The following is a 23,943-nucleotide window of genomic DNA, read 5'->3' on the forward strand; positions in this document are numbered from 1 at the left end:
CTAGTGTTGTGTTCAATAGCAATTCAACTAAGTTAGCTCTTATTAACGCTTTACACAAAATGGTTTATTTTTGTCACTCAGTATAATCTGCATACGAAGTAACAGTGGACATATTACAAAAACAGGAGATCACAAAGTTAACGGATGATGATGATTGTTGTTTTCTATTGGAGACTGTCTCTTCTCACTTTTTCAATCTTTGAGACGCCCAATGCCAAGTTGTGGCATAAGAAAAGAGAAATCGACTGTGTGTTATGCGTTGTATTATTGTTCATTCTTGCTCAAACCCAAAATGTATGATAAGCACCTCGGAAACAATGTCAGAGTAAATCTTTTGCTCTTCCTCTATCAACCACACATAGTAACTTAACAATAAAACAACACCTTCCAAATATGGTTGATAGGACACTGGCTTGTATTAGCATTGCAATTGCCATTATAAATCATAAGTGGACCTAATTGTTTTGGGGAAAATGAAAAACAAATTACGTTGAGCATGACGTGAACATGTTTTGCTTTTTTTTTGGCTTTTTATGACATTGCAAAAGAAGGACCAGTCTCAACAAGGGTTGTTAAGAGAAGAACCTGTGAAGAAAAGAAGAATATTCACTGTAAATTACAATATATGAAAAGCTGACTCAAATTCAAAGCAGTAAGACACCAACGTATTAACAATGGTTAACTTCTTTTTACACATGTTAAAATGTAGGCTGTGTGAGACCCACATCCAAATCACCTCAACATTTTAAGCCTTGCATGGCAGTTAAGAAGATGTTACCTAAAAATGGCATGTCTTCTTATTCCCAGTTTCTTCCCTATTCGCCGTTTTTTGGATGACGTTTGGTTTTAGGTTTGGTGGTCGCTGAAGCAAAAACCCGGGCATGGGAGGAGTTCGGTGAGGCCATGGAGAAAGACTTCCGGACGGCTTCGAGGAAATTCTGGTCCACCATCCGACGTCTCAGGAGAGGAAAGCAGTGCACCACCAACACTGTGTATAATGGGGATGGGGCGCTGCTGACCTCGACTCGGGACGTTGTGAGTCGGTGGGGAGAATACTTCGAAGACCTCCTCAATTCCACCGACACGCCTTCCCATGGGGAAGCAGAGTGTGGGTTCTCTGAGGCGGGCTCTCCTATCTCTGGGTTTGAGGTCACCGAGGTAGTTAAAAAGCTCCTTGGTGGCAGGGCCCCGGGGGTGGATGAGATTCGCCCGGAGTTCCTAAAGGCTCTGGATGTTGTGGGGCTGTCCTGGTTGACACGCCTCTGCAACATCGCGTGGACATCGGGGACAGTGCCTCTGGATTGGCAGACTGGGGTGGTGGTCCCCCTTTTTAAGAAGGGGGACCGGAGGGTGTGTTCCAACTACAGGGGGATCACACTGCTCAGCCTCCCTGGTAAGGTCTATTCAGGGGTGCTGGAGAGGAGGGTCCGTCGGGAAGTCGAATCTCAGATTCAGGAGGAGCAGTGTGGTTTTCGTCCTGGCCGTGGAACAGTGGACCAGCTCTACACCCTCGGCAGGGTCCTCGAGGGTGCATGGGAGTTCGCCCAACCAGTCTACATGTGTTTTGTGGACTTGGAGAAGGCGTTCGACCGTGTCCCTCGGGGAGTCCTGTGGAGAGTGCTTCGGGAGTATGGGGTACCGAACCCCCTGATACGGGCTGTTCGGTCCCTGTACGACCGGAGTCGGAGTTTGGTCCGCATATCCGGCAGTAAGTCGGACTCGTTCCCGGTGAGGGTTGGACTCCGCCAAGGCTGCCCTTTGTCGCCGATTCTGTTCATAACTTTTATGGACAGAATTTCTAGGCGCAGCCGAGGCGTAGAGGGGGTCCGGTTTGGTGGCCTCAGTATTGCATCTCTGCTTTTTGCAGATGATGTGGTTCTGTTGGCTTCATCAAGCCGTGACCTCCAACTCTCATTGGAGCACTTCGCAGCTGAGTGTGAAGCGGCTGGGATGAGAATCAGCACCTCCAAATCTGAGACCATGGTCCTCAGTCGGGAAAGGGTGGCATGCCATCTCCAGGTCGGGGATGAGATCCTGCCCCAAGTGGAGGAATTCAAGTATCTTGGGGTCTTGTTCACGAGTGAGGGAAGAATGGAACGGGAGATCGACAGGCGGATCGGTGCAGCGTCTCCAGTGATGCGGACTTTGTATCGGTCCGTTGTGGTAAAGAAAGAGCTAAGCCGAAAGGCGAAGCTCTCAATTTACCGGTCGATCTTCGTTCCTACCCTCACCTATGGTCATGAGCTGTGGGTCGTGACCGAAAGAACAAGATCCCGGATACAAGCGGCCGAAATGAGTTTCCTCCGCAGGGTGTCCGGGCTCTCCCTTAGAGATAGGGTGAGAAGCTCGGTCATCCGGGAGGATCTCAGAGTAGAGCCGCTACTCCTCCGCATTGAGAGGAGCCAGATGAGGTGGCTGGGGCATCTGATTCGGATGCCTCCCGGACGCCTCCCTGGTGAGGTGTTCCGGGCATGTCCCACCGGGAGGAGACCCCGGGGACGACCCAGGACGCGCTGGAGAGACTACATCCTTCGGCTGGCCTGGGAACGCCTCGGGATCCCCCCGGAAGAGCTGGATGAAGTGGCTGGGGAGAGGGTAGTCTGGGCGTCCCTGCTGAAGCTACTGCCCCCGCGACCCGACCCGGATAAGCTTTAGAGAATGGATGGATGGATGGTTTGGTTTTAGGTTTTATTGGACCGATGCCCTTCCTAACTCCAACCCTCCCTATTTATCCAGGCTTGGGACTGACACAGAGTTAGGCATTAACATCCTAAATATTTCCAATGGCGGAAAACTGGTTCCAAATCCCAAAAAATTGCATGTCAACCAGCTTCCTAGATGGGTTTGTGTTCAACTTTTGGGGTACCACTCTATAGTAAAATTCACTTGACTGTTTAATGTACAGGTGTCAAACTGGTGGCCTGGGGGCCAGATTCGGCCCACAGTATCATTTTATGTGGCCCGCGAAAGCAAATAAATATTTCTAATAGTGTTCTATTGTAATAACGTTAACATATTGCAAGCATTTTTTGTTACCAATCCCGCTTTGAAAAGAAATGTAGTCGTTAAAAACATGTTTTTAGAGGCTTCTGATTTTAAAACTAGTAACTCATCAATTTGTTGTGTATATGTAATTATATGAGGTGATAATTCCTTTATATGGGTTCATAGTCATAACGGCCGTCCGAGGGAAGTCATTACAATGATTTGGCCCTGTGAGAAAAATGAGTTTGACACCCCTGGTCTAATGCAGCTTGCAGAGGAGTTTGCACATTAAAATACTCTCATGTGAGGGGCACAAGACAAAATATTTGATAACCACTGTTTTAGCGACACAAACTAAGTGAGTGATGTAATGTAATCAGTCTAAACACAACTGGCTACCCAATATGGCTTTGTTATCTTAACTGATCAGCCTCCATGTGTTTGGCTGCATTATTCCCAGAAAAGTCTTCCTGATAGGTAATCTGCCCTGGCTAATAATGTTTGCACGTGTGTGTGTGTGTGTGTGTGTGTGTGAGTGTGTGTGTGTGTGTGTGTGTGTGTGTGTTTGTGTGTGTGGTGCGTGCGTGCGTGTGTGGGTGTGAAATTTTCAACAACTACGTTAAGTACCCTAAAATCACTACTACATCATTTGCTATGTCACTGATTGTCTGCAGTGATAATACTCCTTGGTTAATATCAGTATCATTTGCTGAATAGGTCTTAGGTTGCTATTGTTTTATTTATCTGCAGCACCCGAGGCGTTGATTCATTAACTAACACGCTGGTGGAAGTTATTCATCACTTTGTTGTCTTGAGGGTAATAAATTGTAACTTGGCAAATGTGGTTTTGGTATTTTAAAAACAAGACAACTCAGTCAGAAGTCAATCGCAGAATGTTGGGAAAACATTCCAGTAAAGAACCATTGTTATGACTTCACGTCTGCATGTCCATCATCCATCCGTGAAGAAAAGAAGGGAGTTTGCCGAAATCTCCCAGATCTCTCTGCTTCTCATGACCCTACCCACTCCCACCGCACAGCCTTTATCCCCGCCCGAATGGCCTCCCTTCGCCCGATGCGAGAACTCCTTTTTTTCACCTTCGAACTCATCCCAAAGTGCTGCTGAACAATACATGCTTTCATAAAACCTAACTATTCAAATGTCAATCCAACAGTTAAGTGTGGGAGAAAAATGCAAGCCCATACGAGCGAGTGACCCCAACGTGACACCTGCATGCCTACAAACTGTAACAAACACTATATATTCAGGCTTTATCGGAGGATGTAGGAGGGGGGCAAAGGTGCAGAGTCGATGGTTAAATGTTCAAATGAGGCAGAAATTTGGAAAACCCCCAACATGAATCAATACAAAGCCACTATAGAGGAAAATATGACTGCGGTTTTGGTCACACACTGGGATCTGTGGCATGGAAAGAGACTGACATCATAAGTTAACATTTGCGGACAAGTTTTACTCCAATTTCATTCTTCAAATAAAACTATATAATGGCTTGCCTTTGGGGAAACACGGCACTTAGTTTGGTTAATTAAATTACCCTTCCTATTTGTGCTATGTATTCATTCTTATTTTAATACAATGACAAGTAGAACAGGTTTTAACAATGACATTTGGGTTCCATTTCACCACAAGACTATTTTAATGACCTTGTAAATTGAAATCATGCTTGAAGATAATTGCTGAAAACATATGCAAAGACTAACAACCGTATGTAGTACTGAATTGTAGCAATGTAGTGTTAAACCTTTTCACTATTTCAGTTTTCCTGATGTTTTGGGCATGGCTAAAATGCCACCCAGCGATGCACTTGGACTTCTGGTATGTGTCGCTCCCAAAAACCTGAGCGCCTTTGTCGGCACCGCGGATGTACGAGCCGCGCGTTCTGCTGCCTGTTAGCTTGCGAGATAGCTTGTGACTAGCAGAAAACTATGACTATCACATTTTTATAGGCTTAAAAGAAAGATGTTTACAATCAAATTTAGGAAAAAGAAATCTGTATGATTCATGCTGGTCTCATGGTCTATATTTGGGACAGAGGTCCATTTGGTTTCTTCTCTTTATTCTTTAGAATTTGTACAGAAAAGATGGGATTATTTTTATTTTTTTTACCAATGCATTCAAATTGCTTCCAGAACTGTGGGTTTTGAAGGAAGGGCATATAAATTCTCAAAACAGACCTTTGCAACAGCTGCTTTTTGTCGACATTATACTCTTTCTGTATATACAGTACATGAAAATTATAAATCTACAACAAAACAGCAGTAAATGGTAACAGCTTCAGTTTAAAGAGTATTATTAACTAGACTGACAGAGACAGAAAATATATAATACATGTATGCTTTATTTAATCAATATTTGAGGAATAAGTACATTAACTTTAAAAAGGCAGAGTAGCTGTTTCCCCCTATTTCTTCTTATTATACAAAACAATGCTGTGCAACTTTTCAGAAGCCATACAAATTGTAACAAAGTAACTAAACAATGCTGAAAACATTCTGCTGCATCATTTTAACTTCATGACATTTTAATAGGATGATAACAGATACTATTGTGCAGTGTGTGTGTATGTGTGTGTGTTTTTGTCTATCAGAAAACACTAATGAAAATAATATTGACATTTTTGTTTGGTGGTGTGCCGTGAGATTTTTCTAATGTAAAATGCTAGACCCATTACTATTGCTTGTGTTCTTAAAAGGACATAAATGTCTTTAAATTGCTGACACTACATAAGATAGTGGTAGACCTAGTTTTTCATTTCACTGATGCATTGCTGATTTACTGTAAATGCAAATCTACATGACACATTTGCGTTTCTTACTGTTATATTTGGCAAAAGTGGCTCTCACAATGACTGCTTGAGCTCGAACAACTCGCCATCTTGGGGGTGAGAACTAAGGAAAGTTTACATTGGACATAAGGATGTTTGTGTATGCATATACCGTAGATACAAGTACCAGTAACATATACTCAGTGTAAGTCTAGTGAAAATGTTCCCAAGAGGAAGTCACATCCTGTGTTTATTAGTGCCTTAAAATCCCCACTAATGTTAGAAGGCCATCACACCTCCTGTTAAAATGTACCTGGCAAATGATTTATTTTTAACTCCTCCATTTGTTTGATGTAGGGAAATAAGAATACTGTACTTTTTAATATACAGAGGTTTCTATGCAAAGGCAAAAACTCAAAATGTGTTCTCAAACATAAACTGAATCAACAAACACATAATGGGCAGTATAATCAAGTGATAGAATTGACACGCTACCAGGATTCACGCCACAAAACAGACTGTGTGTAAACGTCACTTTCACAATTGGAAGGGGATTTGTTTTTTCATCAAATAATAGAAGCAATAGAATGGCTAGTTCCAACTGTGTGTCCATTATCTGTTGCTGTATGGATTTGTAGACCTCAGGGGAATGACTGTAAAAACATAATCCAACATTTTCCCATATACTTCCTTTCTCCCCATATTTGGAGCTCAAACTGAGGTCACTGACCGACACAGCTGCACATGAAACAGGGCGGCAGATAAAAGCTGACATAGGCGCGCTATTTCCAGGATTCCCATAAATCTCTGGGAGCCACTACAACACTCCACACTTCGTTAGTTTTTAAATATAACTCACTGGGATCGTTCTTAGATTATTATTTTTTTTCTTCTTACTCCGGATCCTCTCTGTCACTAGCACTTGTGCAGCACAACAAATGTCACTCCAAATTGCAACGGCTTCAATGTATTGATGAACTTCTGGTGTATTATGATTGTTTTTCTTCATGTTTTGTTGTGTGAAAACACCAACAGTTGAAAGATCGAGAGTGTAATTGTTTGGAAATGTCAACTTCACCACTGTGTAAACTGCCACTATGCGGTTGACTTGTGAGCGGCCAGTGTGCTGGCCCTAATTTGCGCATTACGTTTACAGTCAAACAGTCACACTTGAGCTACAGGGATATTGGCAGTCTACACAGTTGTGTTTGTCGCACTGACTGACACATTAATATTCATGCTCCAAAGTCAATTTCGCAAATAATTGTATTTTGTTACCAAAGGATGTCTTTGTATGGAGGCACATGGGTTAGTCCATGCTATGGTATTAGTTAGACTTCCAACTATTGGTCAGGCAGGAAAATAACACCAAATATTCAAACACCAAAACACCAATATCATCAAACTCGTGCCAAAACTCCTTTTTAAAGAACTAACATTTTTGCATAGAGGGCATGGAACAAGAATCAGGTGCAGATCTGTAGCATGCATCGCTCAAGATAATGAGCTTGATCACAATTTTCTCTAGGGAAGGTACTGTGTCCAGCGGTCAGCCCATAATAAATTCTCAAGCCAAATATATACAAGTAGTGGTCTACCATAAAACATATGATTTTGGATTCAAAGGGGGAAGGAAAAGAAGTTAATGCACATGCTACTGCAACAGTTTGCAAATTACAGTGTCTTCAGGAATTTTAGTTCTGTGTATACAGGTATAGGGATCATTTTTACAATGTTGACGTCTGTACATGACACGTTTTAACAAAAAAACAAAACCAAAAAAAACCTATGAATAAACAAGAAACAAAAATTCCCTTTTCATTGCAACATTCTTGCGTAAAATTACATCTAAAAATCTGTGTATTTCCTCTATGTCCTAAACTGATTGTATACATTCAAGTCATCAGCATTGAAAGCATATGACAGAACACATTTTCCACATTAAAAAGTCCAAATTGCATTAAACTGTTTGAATTAAAGTAAGTGTGAATGCTTTCAATTGAAATAACATTGAAGTGGAGACTGTGTGTTTTTAGTTATTGACCAGAGGTGAAAACTCATTTTAAAGTGTGATTTTGCAACATATGGGTACCCACTAACACCTCAGAGCCAAAAAAAAAAAAAAAAGAAAAGAAAAAAAAAAACAGGTTTCAGCACTTTCAGAGCATGCTGTACAGCAATCTAATTCATTTCAAAAATTCTACTTTAACTTTTCAACAGTGGTAAAAATGATAAAATACTATATGCCCCACTCAATCACTTTGTGCACTCAACATCATGACATGAGCTGGACCAACTGGCTTCCTTTCTGCAATCTCACTTACGTCACAGGAAAGAAATCACCCGGAGCCAGGAGTGTCGGACAGAACATAGTGAATACTGAGACCCCCGCCCTCCCCTGGGCAGACTGGGTGTGGCTGCACTGGTCACTCTGTGTTCCTCGCTTGTTTGTGGCCTGAGGGCCAAAGCAGTAGGTTCTCCTGTGGGAACCAAAAAAGTCAGAGCAGCGAGTCCTGCCGCCTCGTCTTTGTGTGTTAACTAATCAGAGGCCCCACACTGGGAGCTTGTCACTGTGACACAGCAGGGGGGTCAACTGCCATCCTGCTAACAGGCCTCACGAAGAGCATTTCAACCTGGTTATCACTTGGGTCGGGGGCTGCCTACGGGAGATGAGCAAAGGCAGAACAACAGGAGTGAGGGCGTACTCCCAGAACCTAAAAGAGAACAATATGGAGGAGCAGGTGCTATTTAAAGGAGCACTGCTAAAAATGTTTGAAAGCACATTTTGTGAGGAAAATAACTAATCCCAGGTGTGCAACTGAGTAGTTCTGAACTTGAATTACTACACGTCATTATGTAGCAATGCACTCCTTCCCTTTCTGTATGAGTCAAATCCCACCAATGACCTCATGTGTGTTTTCCACAAGGATATCCCTCTCCTTTCGAGGCACAAAGAGGCAGTTTCCTGTTTAGAGAAGCTACGCTGCAGCACTCACTCGCCTTCGTCGTCCCCTACTTACGTAACAGGGAAATGGTCAGTATTACAGGAAATGAAAGATTCATTTGGTCAGAAAAATAGGTACACCTGCTTAGTCAGATCCACTACTATTAAAACTCACTTTTTGAACACATTGGAAATGTATTTTAGCAAAAAGCATCAAACGTATAGAAAATACTATAGCCTAAATAAGGATTTGGTCACCATTTTCAGTCAGTTGGGATAGGATCCCCTCAACCGTGACCCTAATCTGAACAAGCGAAAATGAAAAGAAGGAAAATGGATGGAGTTGACTTGATCTTGGCGCTGAGATTGTCTGGTTTACAATCTCTTTTCTCGTTCTTCCCAAAGTTGTTTGTTGTTGTTCATTCTAGAAGGCTTTGTGCAAAGGGGTACAGTCTTGTGGAAACAAGATGGAAGTCAAACATTGTCCCTTTGGGCCTAAAGAGTTAAATAGATTAAAATGATGAATAACGCCTGCATGGTCTTTAATGAGTGGAGCCCTAAGGATCATTGCAGTCTCTACCTAACTTGGCTATAACAATAGTGAGCACAGTTGGAGACATCCAGATAACAAATACAGAACATACATGCCGACTATTGCAATTAGTAGTTGTTTTTTTTTTTGTATGGTTTGCTTTATACAACTGGAAATCTGTATATCTTTAACGAGAACACTTAGTAACAGTAAAAAAACAAGACATGAATACTCAACCCATCAAGAGCTTCTCTAAAAAGATACTATGAATGAGGTTTGGGAAAGCTTTTGTTCTCAATTGTCACATTTAATCATTAAAACAGACATATGGACCAGAACATTCATAGATTAATTTAAAATTAGCTCATTTGATTACAAATGTAATTCAAATATCTAATTATGCAATGAGATACATAAACATTTTAATTTTTTTGTAAGATTGATTATTTTACCAATGTTTTATTTTATTATTGAAAACAAATAAACCAGTTAATGACATAAATAAAATAATAAAATTAATATATTTTTAATCAACCAATTTTTTTTTGGGGGGGGGGAGGGGGGGTCACTAAATTACAACAAATATTCCAGGACTCTTGATAATCTAAATGCCCGGTGGGTAGCAGGCCGTACTTCGCCCACCACTACTATAGGACAAAAGAACAGACACACACATCTTAATTCATGAAAGGAGATGAACTCAGGAGTTGAATCATAATTCTACTTTTACCAGACTTTTTCCTGAAGTAGCCGCACTTCCCTTGTTTTGCCAGGAGAGACATTAATATGGGAGCAATGGCACGTGAGATGACAAACGTCACATCTCGAAATGTGGATGTAACTGATGGCGTCACTTAAGGCGAAATCCACTCAACTGCCATTCAGCCTGGGGCCAAACTCTAGAAAACAACTCCCACGGGGGTCGAGGCGCGGGGAGGGAGAGGAATGACTGAAGGGCACCGCAGAGTGTGGAACAGCCCACTCAGCGTGGACCGCTGCCCCGGGCCGCGTCATTCCCACTCACGTCGCTGTCGTGCGAGGACCTCGTCACCGTCTTCCTCCAATGCCCCTTGTCATCTTTTCGCTGGAGTTTTCTCACTTTTTTCTTCTTTTTACAGGTGCGTGAAAACTTTAGAAGTTTGGTTTTACAGCGGGCTTTATTTGCGTTAGCGATGTGTCACCGGTTTTGTCACGCGTGGCCGCGTTCGCTTGATGCAAACTCGCCCGCGTTCTCGTTTGGAATTGGAAATGTAACTCATTGCTACACTATGTACTGTATTTGTTTCGTCATTGGTAGCAAAAAAATTAATAAATAAATAAAATTATATCAGACTCTATGCAAATTAGATATTTTGATTCTTTATGACTTAATTATATTTTCTTAACATAACATATATCTACTGTAGGCTATTACTAATTTTGTCATCCTGTTTGGAAATTGTATAGATTATATTTCTGATATTCAGCAATTGAGCCCGATAATGAACTGTAACATAAAAACTTAAAACAAGTTTATAAAAAGCATATCTTTTGAATTTAAAAGTTTTGCGTGTATATAAAATATACACTTGCTCAGAATTCAGAGTGCTCCTTTTTTTTTTTTTTTTTTTTAAATGCGCAACTTGGATGCTTTTTCCAGCAATGTAAATTTATTGCTGTGGTTAGCTGTCATTTTCAAATTTTGGTGGCTTTCCCCAATCATGATTATTATTTAGTGTTCTTAGTATGAGATTGCTAAAATTGAGTTATATAAATATTTTGAATATAAAGCATGACATATGTTTTCCTGACTTTTTATTGTCTTAATGTCTTTGTCGCAAACGGTAATTTTCTTTTTCTCTTCTCTTGACCTGTGTAGGTTGGCTCGCATCGCCCCCTTGTGTGAAGTCTCGGCACTGAAAAAATGTGATTTGAGCAAACCACAGGAAATCCTATTTGACTGCCACAATTGGACACTTTTTTTTTCATTTTTTATACATAGAGGAAAACAATGCACCATCAGAGGACTCTAAGAACCCACGTCTGAGGATTTAATTTTCTGAACTTTATCAAAAAAAGGCTTGAAGTAAAGCAAGAGACCAGCAACATGGCAACAGATTCTTTCCACGCTGCTTACGCTGCAGCAGCTCCATCGGATATGGGCATGTCCCCCTCGACAGGAAACCTGCTTCGGATGTTTCGGGAGTACCAGAGCAATGCGGTCATCCTTGAGCACTACAACTTCACAGGCAAGCTGAAGGAGAACAAATACAAGGAAGGACTCAAGCCGGAGGCCATTGCCTTTCTGCTGGTCTGCCTGCTTATTGTTCTGGAAAATGCAGTGGTGCTTGTGGCCATCTGGAAGAACAAAAAGTTCCATCTGCCCATGTACTATTTATTGGGCAACCTGACTCTCTCCGACCTGTTGGCAGGTTTCACCTACATGGTGAACCTCATGACATCTGGTGCCAACACATTAAACATGACCCCTGTGTTGTGGTTCCTAAGGGAAGGGGGGGTGTTCATCATGCTGGCAGCGTCCGTCATCAGTCTCCTGGCCATCGCTATCGAGCGCCACGTTACCATGGTGAGGATGAAGCCTTACCAGGGTGACAAGCAAGGCCGAATGTTCGCTCTGATCGGAGCGAGCTGGGTGCTGTCCGTGCTGCTGGGTGTCCTGCCCGTTCTCGGTTGGAACTGTATGGGCCGGCTGGACCAGTGCTCCACTGTCCTGCCGCTGTACGCCAAGAGTTACATCCTCTTCTGCGTCACCGTCTTCATCACCATCCTCATGTCCATTGTGGTACTCTACGTGCGCATCTTTCGCATTGTTAAGTCCAACACCCAGCGTCTCGGCTCAGGCCCGCTGAGAAAAGGCCTGTGCCGTAAGTCCCAGAAGTACATGGCCCTGCTAAAGACTGTCATCATCGTGCTGGGAGTTTTTATCGTTTGCTGGCTGCCCCTCTTCATCCTCCTGTTGCTAGACTTCTTCTGCCTGACCAAAAGCTGTCAAGTGCTCTTCAAGGCTGACTATTTCCTGGGCATTGCCATGTTCAACTCCCTTCTCAATCCCATCATCTACACACTGACCAGCAAGGACATGAGGAAGGCCATCCTCAGGCTGCTCTGCAGTCGTTGCCTTTTAACCAAAGACGGACAAGTGAAGAAGATCGGGGTGCCCTTCCTGGAGTGCAGCACCAGTAAGACGGATGCTGCTTCTCACAGGCTGGAGGGACTGGAGACCACTGTCTCTTCTGGAAATTTTACACCTTCTACGATAAAAGCCATCTTCCCTAAACTGTCCAAGACATGACACTCGGTTGACATGAGAGCCCTTGGGATGAGAGCAAGCATTAGAAGAAACATGACCACTGACTGAGGCAGGATGCACGTTTTTCAAACTGAACCACGTGTGATTAAATGAGAGAAATGCGTATGTCAGGAGTTACAAGAAGAATGGTGTTGCACTCAGCCTTTCTGGTATTAGTCGTCTATGAATGTGATAATGAGGTTACAATTGGTTAAACATACCTTTGCGTACCTTCAATTTTTGTAACTAATCTCTTACTGTATGTAGCTGTGCCATCCATGCCTCCATAGGTGATGGTCAATTCATCCATCCATCCATCCATCCATTTTCTGTACCGCTTTTCCTCACGAGGGTCGCGGGCTTGCTGGAGCCTATCCCAGCTATTTTCGGACGAGAGGCGGGGTACACCCTGAACTGGTCGCCAGTCAATCGCAGGGCACATATAAACCAACATATTTACAAAAATAGCATTCGAATTGTCTATTGTACAGCTCAGCTCATCACAGTATGGTTTGGAACGATAAACTCTGTGGGTGTGTGTAGGCCAAATGGCAATAGCGGTATTAGCTGTGTTAATAGTGTGACATCCTGTCAGCACAAAACATTGTAACTTGCCACTGAATTAAAGAACAGACACAGCAATGACAGCAATAGAGGACACCTCACATTTCTTGTTCTTTTATTACATGTGACTCTATTAGGAGAAGAATAGTTCACAAAAGGTAAATTGTGTTCTTCCTTTTCCAATCCTTTTGTCACATGAATGATAAACAGACTTCAGTGCCTACCTCTCCTTTTGGCACCATACCCTGACAGAGGGAAAATGTGACCAGTACAAATCAGTTGTTTCTGTCTCAAAACCCTTGACAGTAGAAATGTAATACCATTGTGAGCAACTTTAATGCTTCAGAAAGGTCCTTCAGCCTTCACAAGGCCAGTGTTAAGCAACTTTCTGGGGGAATGCCATTTCATCTCACCACTGTTTACTTTTGCACAAAAACTGAAATGGAAGAGTTCAACTTTGTGCAGATGTTTCACATAAATTACAGCCAATTATGCTGTCCATCCAAAAGAGTGTAACCAAAGCCAGAGCATGAGATTTCCCCATATCTCCGCTCCCTGTGTAGCAGATAATGATATGTTGTTGCTAACATGGCGCATCCACACCCAACCTCTGCAGCCAAAAAACATGTAATTTCTGCCATCTGAGTTTTGTTCAGGAGAAATGCAGGGTAGAGCCCCCCCCCCCACCCCCCGCCACAGCCAACATCAGAGACTCTGAGACACACAGAAGACGTCATATGGTTCTCTTGGTTGGGTTTCAGCTTTTAACGTATTGCGATGGATGATGCATGGGTGAAAGGAATTAAGCTAGTCATAGGTTTCTTTAATTTACTCGAATGGGACGACAGAATCCTGTGGCTTGAGAGAAGCCTTCAGAACTTTGTTTGTGGAGAAAGTTGAAGTTGGCGTTGCATGATTTGGATGGTCTTTTTTCCCCCCTGTAAAAGGACATAATGTCCAACACAGCAAACTGCAGGCCGCACTGTTAACGTTCAGATACATTTCATTGTAGCAACAGAAAAAAAGGGGAACATTTTCATGATCATGTATATACGTAGGTGTAAATAGAAAACAGTTTGTGGTTTTCCAATGTCTATTTTGTAAATATGTAGCATCTCATGGGTTTATCAGAACTGTTTTTAATGTAAAATTATTAACTTATGTCAATTTTTATGTGTGCACTGAATAAACTATTTGTATTGACATTTGCACGTTGCAAGAGTGAATGTGTCAGTTTATTAAAAAACATATTGTTCACATTATCCTGAAAATCTACTTCAAAATAGTATTACAATTAAATCTGAAGTAAAAATATGAAACAAATATTTGCTAATATGAACTAATATATTCCGCAAATATAGTGGATCCTCCACCTAAGCATACTGCTGTGGCATATAATAGACTAACATTAATGTAAACATGACATGTATAATCTGCTCACTTCCTGTCAGTATAATTTAATTACCAACTGTCTTAAATGTAAATCAAAACAGTGTTTTTCTTACACAGCTCTTGGATTGGATTACATTCGGTTTTGCAGGCGATTATAGAAAAGTATTATTGACCGGTTATCATGTAAATTTTCTCCAGTACACTCAGGTCCATAAAAAAGTGAATACAAATATATTTTTCAGTACTGTATCTGTATTTTAGTCAAATTTACAGCTTGAACACAACAACCTCAAAGTTTGGTGTATTAAAACATTTTACTGTATCTTCCCCTTCTTATGCAGCTAAATAAAAACCAAAATACAATTTTTAATGAACCAAGTACATAAGTTGAGTTCACATTGATGCTAACATGCCATGTACAGTAGTTAGTTTCAGGGCGAGAACAGACAGCAAAACCAACTACATGCTAGCTTCCCACTACGAATGATTTGACCAAGTCTGGTAAAATGTCGTCATTTGTGCTGACGAGATTTACATTTTTACACACAGCAACAGAGGAAAGGGATTGTGATTATGAATCGTTCATGCTTCGTGGGATGTTGAACGATCTACCGTTAAGGCTACTGTGCTACATTCACTGCTACTTTTAGATTTACTTGAGTTCTTTGATAAGAAGAAACACTACTTTTGCTTACATTGAGCTAGATTTGTATCTAGGTTCATTATTGCTCGTGTGATTTGTCAGAGACTTGTGTCACAACTGTTTCCCCAATCCAAGGTAACTACTCCTCTTCTTTTTCTTCTGGCTTGTCCAGTTACGGGTCGCCACAGCGCATCAACCTTATCCATGTAAGTTGATCTCCTGCTTCCTCCTCTCTAACCCCAACTGCCCTCGCCACATCTACAGTATAAACCTTCTCTTTGGTCTTCCTCTAGGTGTCTTGCCTGACAGCTCTATCCTCATCATCAGTCTACCAATATAGTCACTATCTCTCCTCTGGACGTGTCCAAACCATCGAAGTCTGCGCTCTCTAACTTTGTCTCCAAAATATCTAACCTTGGCCGTCTCTCCGATGAGCTCATTTCTAATTTTATCCAACTTGGTCACTCCGAGAGAGAACCTCAACAGCTTAATTTCCGCCACCTCCAGCGCTGCTTCCTGTTCTCTCTTCAGTGCCACTGTCTCTTATCCGTACATCATGGCTGACCTCACCACTTTCTTATAAATTTGCTCTTCAACTCTTCTGTCACATAATACACCCGACACCTTCCTCCACCTCCAACCTGCTTGGACTCGTTTCTTCACTTCCTTACCACACTCACCATTGCCCTGGACTGTACCACACTCACCATTGCCCTGGACTGTTGACCCCATGTATTTAAAGTCACCCACCCTCGCCATCTCTTCTCCCTGTAGCCTCATTCTTACCCCTCTGGCCTTCTCACTTATGCACATATATTGTTTTACTTTGGCTAATCTTCATTCCTCCCTTTCCAGTGCATGCCTCCACCTTTCTAACTGTTCCCCCACCTGCTCCCTACTTTCACTGCAGATCACAATGTCATCCGCAAACATCATAGCCCACGGGGATTCCAGTCTAACCTCCTCCATCAACAACCTCAAAGCGAATGATGCATCTGTGGTACTCTTTCTAGGCATGAAACCATACTGTTGCTCGCAAATACTTCTGTCCCGAGTCTAGCCTCCATTACTTTTTCCCTTAACTTCATTGTGTGGCTCATCAACTTTATTCGTGTATACAGTAGTTCCTACAGCTCTGCACATCACCCTTGATCCTAAAAATGGGCACCAGCACACTTTTCCTCTATTCCTCAGGCATCTTTGAACAACGTGGTCAAAAACTCCACAGCCACCTTTCCTAGATGCTTCCATACCTCCACACGTATGTCATCAGGACTTTTTCATCCTCTTTAGTGTCTTTCTAACTTCCCCCTTACTAATCATTGCTACTTCCTGGTCCACCACACCTGTCTCTTCTACTCTTCCTTATCTCTCATTTTCCTCATTCATCAATTCCTCAAAGTGTATCTATTCAGCACACTACTGGCACCAGTCAACACATTTCCATCTCTATCCTTAATCACCCTGACCTGTCAACACATTTCCATCTCTATCCTTCTGTCTGGCCAACCTGTATAGCTTTTTCTCCCCTTTTTAGTGTCCAACAGACATGTCATCATATGCCTCATCTCTACCTTTGCCCTATGTCGCATCTCCATGTATTCTTGTTGCCTCTCTTTTATCCTCTCAGTGTCCCACTTCTTCTTAGCTAACCTTTTTTTGTTTGATTTCCTGTACTTTAAGGTTCAATTATTAAGTCTCCTTCTCCCCTTTCCTACCAAAACACACCAAATACAGTCCTGCCTGTCTCTCTGATGATCTTGGTTGTAGTGGTCCAGTCTTCTGGAAGCTCCTCCTGCCCCCCCCCCCCCCCCCAAGAGCCTGTCTCACCTCATCTCGAAAAGCTGCACAAAACTCTTCATTTCTCAGCTTCCACCACATGGTTCGCTACTCCGCCTTTGTCTTCTTAATCTAGCTCCTACCAGAATCCCTCTTTCACCTCTAGGTCACATCCTACCTATGGGACATAGCCACTAATCACATTATACATAAACGTCCTCAAGTTCATGTTTCAGCTTCATCACTCGATCTGACAGTTTTCACCTCCAGGACATTTTTATCTCTCTCTTCCTTTAAAATAATCCCTACTTGATTTCTCTTCCCATCTACACCATAGTAAAATAATTTGAACCCTGCCCCTAAACTTCTAGCTTTGCTGCCTTTCCACCTGCTCTCCTGAGCTCACAACATATCAACCTTTCGCCTAACAATCATGTCAACCAACTCCCGAGATCTTCCTGTCATAGTCCCAACATTCAAATTCCCCACATTCAGTTTCAGGCTCTGAGCTTTCCTCTTCTCTTTCTGCCTAAGAACTCACTTTCCACCTCTCCTTCCGACCACAGTAGCTGTATTTTGACCAGCACCCTGTATTTTAACGGCGCCAGTGGCGGACGTTGTTAACCCGAGCCACGACCAATCCGGTATGGAATTCTATGGATGGACGTTCATATTTGTTTGGCAAAGTTTTAAGATGGATGCCCTTCCAGGTCCTCCACTTGTCAAACTGGTACGAATTTTTCTCACATTGCCACCTTCATGTCAAACATCTTCTTTCCTCACAAAGGGTTAGGGTTACTCAGTTAATTGATCTAGTTGACAGTAAACAACTGTCTTTACTGTAACTGTTTAAAGTAAATGAATTGAGTGTTTGTATTAACTTTACTATACAGGAAGTCCTCGATTTACGACGGAGTTACGTTCCTACGCTGGCGACGTAACCCGAATTTCCGCGTAAGTCGGATTTCACCATTAAAGTCGAAATTTACGTCGAAATACTTCTGTTATGGGTATTGTCCCATGTCATTGTGACAGCTAGCTCAGCGTGTGCGTCGATGTGTGAGTGAGACGGGATTGTGAAGGAGGAAGGAGTGCGCGCAGGTGCGTGTGTGTACAGTGGCAAGTGTAGTGACAGCGACCGGGGAAGAGTAGCGATTAGCAGAGGACCCGTTAACGTTGAATGTGCAGAGGAGCTAATAAAGCCATTAAAGCAGCAAATCGGTGCTTCGTGCCTTTATTGTTGCCGCCACCCAGCTCAGCTGTGCAACGAAAGAAGGGAGTTAACCCCGAGGAGGACAACCTCGGCACTGGAGAAGGCGTCTCCCCTGCATTTTCCGACCACGGTCAGGTGACCGCAGTAGGAAAGGTTAACACTTCGTATAAAGAAACTAAAATACATTAAAATTAAAAAAATAAGATACTGTACTTACCATGACTGCTGAGAGTGTGAAAAAAGGAGGGCGAAAAAGGCAAAGATACTCCCAGCGCACAAACACAGACAAGCACTATGCACTAGCTAAGCAGAAACACTATGGTTCTGGGGACAAAATGTCGGACGAGGCACGGGCATCGTAAAGTCAAAACGTCGTACGACTTCCTGTAATTCAATCTAATCTAATCTTTTCCCAATAACTTCTAGAATAGCATTGGTTTCTTTTCTTCAAGTGGAAGAGCAATAAAACTGAAAGAGAAATATTCAAAGAGTGGCATTACAGGCTGGAGAATAGAATGTGAATAAATTAGAGCAACACATTTATTTCTTTTAAAAGGTCTAATTGCACAATAAGGTCTGTACAACAGTAAGTAAGCAAGAACAAGCTCCACAATAATAAACAAAAAAACTGCATATTATAAAGACATAGCGACACCTAGTGGCTCATATTGTCCTTGACTGGTGAAGTTTTTAAGTAAATGACACCAGGCTTTATTTTTTTTCTAGTTGTGCTGTTGATTACGAAGGACAAACATTGCTCACTGACATGTAAAGTTGCACAAATGCATTCATTTACCATTCACTGCTCACAAAGTTCCATAACTGGTCAGCTATGTCCCTACGAGATGTCGCAGAAGTGTCGATGTGGATTGGAGATACTAGATCAGGCCCATAATGCACTGCAAGCAGAGAAACTTGGTTATAAAATTGGCCACAGACCCACACTTCAATCCCCTCCAAAAACAAACCACAAGACATACAGTACCTCCTTTAAGGATGTGAGGCTCTGTATCATAGTCCCACTTGATCTTGGTTATTAAGGAGTACAGCTTTGCGACGTGTCTGTTGAGCAAAGATTCAAAAATATATTGAAACTGATTTCTAAAGTTCCAAAGTAACAACTATCTGGAGGAAAAGAAGCATTCTGGAGGATTAATGTGGTAATTGAAGTGATGACAGGCGACACAACCACAGATACAATGACTGAAAAGTGGACACTCACATTGCAGACGGGATGACCTCAGTGGTGTCGTCTTCAATCTCGTTCTGCAGAACTGTGAGCTCGTTGTCCGAGCTCCTCAGTCCTTCCAACTCGCTCTGCAGAGCCCTGAGGAAAAAGTTAAGGACGCTAACAAAGAAAATGCTTTCAAAATGTTAAATTCATCTTTCACTGCAACACTGGTCAGATAACAGTTGATGATGCCAGAGCTTTTACAGCCAGAAGTGGCAGTATCTAAATTTTAATATGCAGCAAAAACCGGCCATGTGTAAAGGATACTCTAATTCTGAGTCCATCATCTGACTCTTGGCAGTGAGGTGGCTCAGCTCCTCATCCAGGCTCTCCATTTCTTTCTCCCGTAGCTTCCTCTCCTCTTCCTTGTCAGCAAGCATCTGGCCCATAGTCTCCTCTTCCTGAACCATATCTGAGAGTTGCAGTATTGTAATAATTAGATAAGAGTTGTCAACAATAATGTCTCAAGAATAACCGTGATGGTACAGATCAGAAGTTAGGAATTTAAGAGAAATTAGACATAGAAGTGAAAATATACTGAAGTCATTACAGAAGTCATGATATATGAATCAATACCTTTTAAAATCTGTGTCACAGTCTCTCTGGTCGCCATCATTCGATCAAAAAAGGCCTTCTGTTCGTTTTCCACTTGATTTAGTCTATCAGGTTGAGCCCTGCTGATGGCCACCAGTGTATCCAGACTCTCCTGAAAGTCTTCATCTTGATCCCCTGACATTTTGATGATACTGGGCAGTAAGAAAGCACAAATTATTAGACTTTACACCGATCTGATCGCCCTGATCGGTATCGGCCGATAATTAGCATTTTATGCTGATCGGCTTTAATGTCATAATTCGGCGATCCGATCAATGACTCCGCTAAAGACATTTACTCCGCCATCGTGTACCGTATATTTGAATTCAAAAGCTAGTTTATTTTTAACCTTGTTGCATGTCTTTTGACGTGGTACTGTAAATATCTGACAACCAATGAAGTTATTTAAAAAAAAAAAACATGTTGGCAGTGGGGGACAGACAACACGTCTGAGACAGACAACATGTAATGCGTGGATCAGACTACAAGACAAATTTGGTCTTTCACAATTACACTATGACAGACTACTGCAATAAAATCTTGTATTCCGATACCACCACATCCCGTCGTTAACGATCACTGGGCTTTATCTTGTCAACTCATAAACGGCAATCATGGCTCTAAAGTTTTGGTGCGTGTGAAGTAATTTAATTACAATAAAGTAATTCAACTACAGTAAGTTAGCTCCCATTATTTCTGTCATGTTGTAATGTTGGTTTGACCTGACTGATTAGTAGTGTCGAGTAATGGAGGGGGCGTGTCCTTAAACCGCGTATCGAGGCTTGCTTCATTTAGGGGAGGAGCCGGAAGTGATGACGTCTGAAGCCTCCCTGCCCGGCTGTACGACGTGACCGATTCGGGAAGCGCTTCAGAGTTTGCCACGAGATTTGACAGCAACATAAATCCAGGCCCCATTCAAAATGTGCTCAGTTTGTATAGGCTACTAGAGTTTAGAGAGTGTTTACAACAGTTTGGATATTGCTTGGGCAGTAGGTAGAGCGTGATTGTGACTGCGTCACTCCTTGGAATCCTTGGAAAGAAGCTGCTGCCCGCTACCCCGGCATCCTGGTCTAATAGCCCAACCGTTGGTTCACTCGACTCCCAACCTGGGCTATGGTGGTCGCCTGAGTTCGAACCCCAAACAGCACCGTGCCGTATAAGTAACTGTTTTTGAGGCTGATCAATTACATTTGTTTATAAAAAACTGCATTTTCCACCATTTCTTCTTGTATTCAAAGGGAAGGTATTTCTTGTCTTCCAAGAAAGTAAGGTACAATAAGACCTCACTGAGAGAGGAAAAATTACTGTACACCAGTATATATAATTTTCCTCTTGAATGAATCACTTAAAAAAAAAAAAAAGATGGTAAACTGTTATTTCTAAATAAGCACTTTCAAAATCCTCTTTTACATATTATCTTGGGAAATTAATTGGTCAAACATTGTTTTGTAATAGGCGACATGGTGGACGACTGCTTAGAGCGTCTGCCTCACAGTTCTGAGGACCGGGGTTCAAATCCCAGGCCCGCCTGTGTGGAGTTTGCATGTTCTCACCGTGCCTGCGTGGGTTTTCTCCGGGCACTCCGGTTTCCCCCCACATCCCAAAAACATGCATGCTAGGTTAATTGAAGACTCTAAATTGCCCTTAGGTGTGAACGTGAGTGCGCATCGTTGTCTGTTTATGTGTGCCCTGCGATTGGTTGGCAACCAGTTCAGGGTGTAACCCGCCTCCTGCCCGAAGATAGCTGGGATAGGCACCAGCACACCCGCAACCCTTGTGAGGATAAGCGGCTCAGAAAATTGATGGATGCATGGATGGATCTTTTGTAATACGTAGTCATTCATGAGAGCCAAAAAGACAAGAATGCAGCGCAGCACATACTGTATGTGGTAAACATACAGCTGCCTGTGATTATGCACATGGCCAGCAGGTGGTTTCGTGTGCAATGACGCATCAAGAAATGAACCATACTTGAACCAATGGCTGAAGTGCTACAATGCTTCATGAAGCTTCATCTCGGCATCACTGGAAGTCCCTGCTCTAGTCAGGTCATGTATTCTAATCAGTGATTAGAATATGATGACCTGACTAGAGCAGTGACTTCCAACCTTTATGGAGCCAAGGCACATATTTTACAATTGGAAAATCTCTCAGGACACCAACAAACAAAAATGTCACAAAAAGTAGATACACAGTAATTACTGTGTGTACTTCCTGGCATCTAATAGAAGAGCATTTATTTGTCTGTCATTATGACTCACTGGCATAAATAGAGGAACAAAGATACATTGTTTCTTGTAAATGAATAATTTTTTGGCCGGCACGGTGGACGACTGGTTAGCACATCTGCCTCACAGTTCTGGGGACCGGGGTTAAAATCCCGACCCGCCTGTGTGGAGTTTGCATGTTCTCCCCATGCCTGGGTGGGTTTTCTCCGGGCACTACGATTTCCTCCCACATTCCAAAAACATCCGTGGTAGGTTGACTGAAGACTCTAAATTGCCCGTAGGTGTGAATGTGAGCGCGAACGGTTGTTTGTTTCTATGTGCCCTGCGAATGGCTGGCAAACGGTTCAGGGTGTACCCCGCCTCCTGCCCGATGATTGCTGGGATAGGCTCCAGCAGCCCGCGAGCCTAGTGAGGATAAGCGGTAAAGAAAATGGATGGATGGATGAAAAATCTTTTGAGCAGTTAACTAGAATTTTATAATTTCCCACGGCAGCTCTGAACGTTGCTCATGGCAGACTAATGTGCCACGGCACACTCGTTGGCAATCACTGGACGAGAGAATGAATACTTTAAGATAGTCACTATACAGTACACAAGTATATACAGTAAATGAACAAGTCATTTACATAGACACATTGCTCCATCTTGTGATTGGATCGATGATCGTTTTTTTAAACTCTGTGATCGGCCCCAAACCTCCTGATCGTGTAAAACCTACGAATTATTAGTGGTGAGAAGTAACCATATAAAAATAGTTTAGTTACTGTACTTAAGTAGGTTTTTCAGGTATCTGTACTTTGAGTTGTATTTATTTTTCTACCAATGTTTACTCCCTCCTTTTAAAAACATCTGTACCTACAACTCCTTTGTCAAAATGGACTTGACTTTTTTCAACTTCTGTAGATGACGACACGTCGCAAAAAGACGTAGAGATAAAAGTCAACTGCAGAAGAGATCATGGGGACGTATAAAGTGGGGGCGAAATGGGGGGGGAAGACCTCGTCTCGCTCACGGTGGCCGCCAAATAATTTCATAAACGGATTCAGTACGTTTGCTAAAAATATTCGTTCTTTGAACGAAACGTTTTAGCCGATAGCAGCTGTTGATAATAATACAAGAGCTGCTATCGGCTAAAACGTTTCCTTCAAAGAAGGATACCGCTTATCCTCACGACTATAACTCACGCAGACTCAGTGACCTGCCAGTGTTAAACATCAAGCAGTTAAATGCTCTGCAAATTAGCCTCTACAAATGACAGTAGTTGGGGTACACAAATGTTCAGAACAACTTCCAAAACAGACGTAAAACGCGTGTGAAAACGGCACATTTTAAACATTTGTTTTCATCGCCATGATGGAAAATTGTTAGGACAAACAAACACTATCGCAACATCACTGGGCTAACATTTACCGAGTAAAAAATATATATATTTTACAGTAAAATGAGCAAAATTTGGAGTTTGGAATCTACCTTGCTGTTCCTTTTCTTGATTCAAATATGAACTACGGAGCCCGCGACATTCATTTTCTTCTTTGCTGTGCAAGACTGGAGGTTGAAGGGCCTGGTGTTTTGCTACCGCCCCCTGCTGCACAGAGTGGGCAGCCAGGTTATGTTTTACCTTAAACAAAAATCCCAGTAACTGCCACACGCCTGAAAATTAGAACTATAACCAGTTAAAAGATTACATATGTTGTCCTGTCTGTTGTCCTCATGATGAATTATTAAGTGTAGAGTAAAGGAAATAGCATTGTTTATTTTAAGTAG

General features: G+C 42.3%; 2 protein-coding genes across 2 annotated transcripts; one reads left to right on the top strand and one right to left on the bottom strand.

Annotated features, from left to right (window-relative positions):
- The first annotated feature begins 10,055 nt into the window (after positions 1-10,055).
- Positions 10,056-14,307, top strand: s1pr5a (sphingosine-1-phosphate receptor 5a). The gene is made up of 2 exons (XM_061749845.1): positions 10,056-10,364; positions 11,105-14,307. Exon 2 carries the CDS (start codon positions 11,333-11,335, stop codon positions 12,536-12,538), a length of 1,206 nt encoding a protein of 401 aa, XP_061605829.1. The 5' UTR covers positions 10,056-10,364; positions 11,105-11,332; the 3' UTR covers positions 12,539-14,307.
- A 4,341-nt stretch (positions 14,308-18,648) lies between these two features.
- Positions 18,649-23,762, bottom strand: spc24 (SPC24 component of NDC80 kinetochore complex). The gene is made up of 6 exons (XM_061749054.1): positions 23,650-23,762; positions 19,934-20,103; positions 19,625-19,769; positions 19,349-19,453; positions 19,112-19,188; positions 18,649-19,025 (listed from the first exon to the last, which is right to left on the bottom strand). Exons 2-6 carry the CDS (start codon positions 20,091-20,093, stop codon positions 18,919-18,921), a joined length of 594 nt encoding a protein of 197 aa, XP_061605038.1. The 5' UTR covers positions 20,094-20,103; positions 23,650-23,762; the 3' UTR covers positions 18,649-18,918.
- Positions 23,763-23,943: the final 181 nt, after the last annotated feature.

The sequence above is a fragment of the Phyllopteryx taeniolatus genome, chromosome 16 (assembly GCF_024500385.1).
Source record: "Phyllopteryx taeniolatus isolate TA_2022b chromosome 16, UOR_Ptae_1.2, whole genome shotgun sequence".
Taxonomy (NCBI): Eukaryota; Metazoa; Chordata; class Actinopteri; order Syngnathiformes; family Syngnathidae; genus Phyllopteryx; species Phyllopteryx taeniolatus.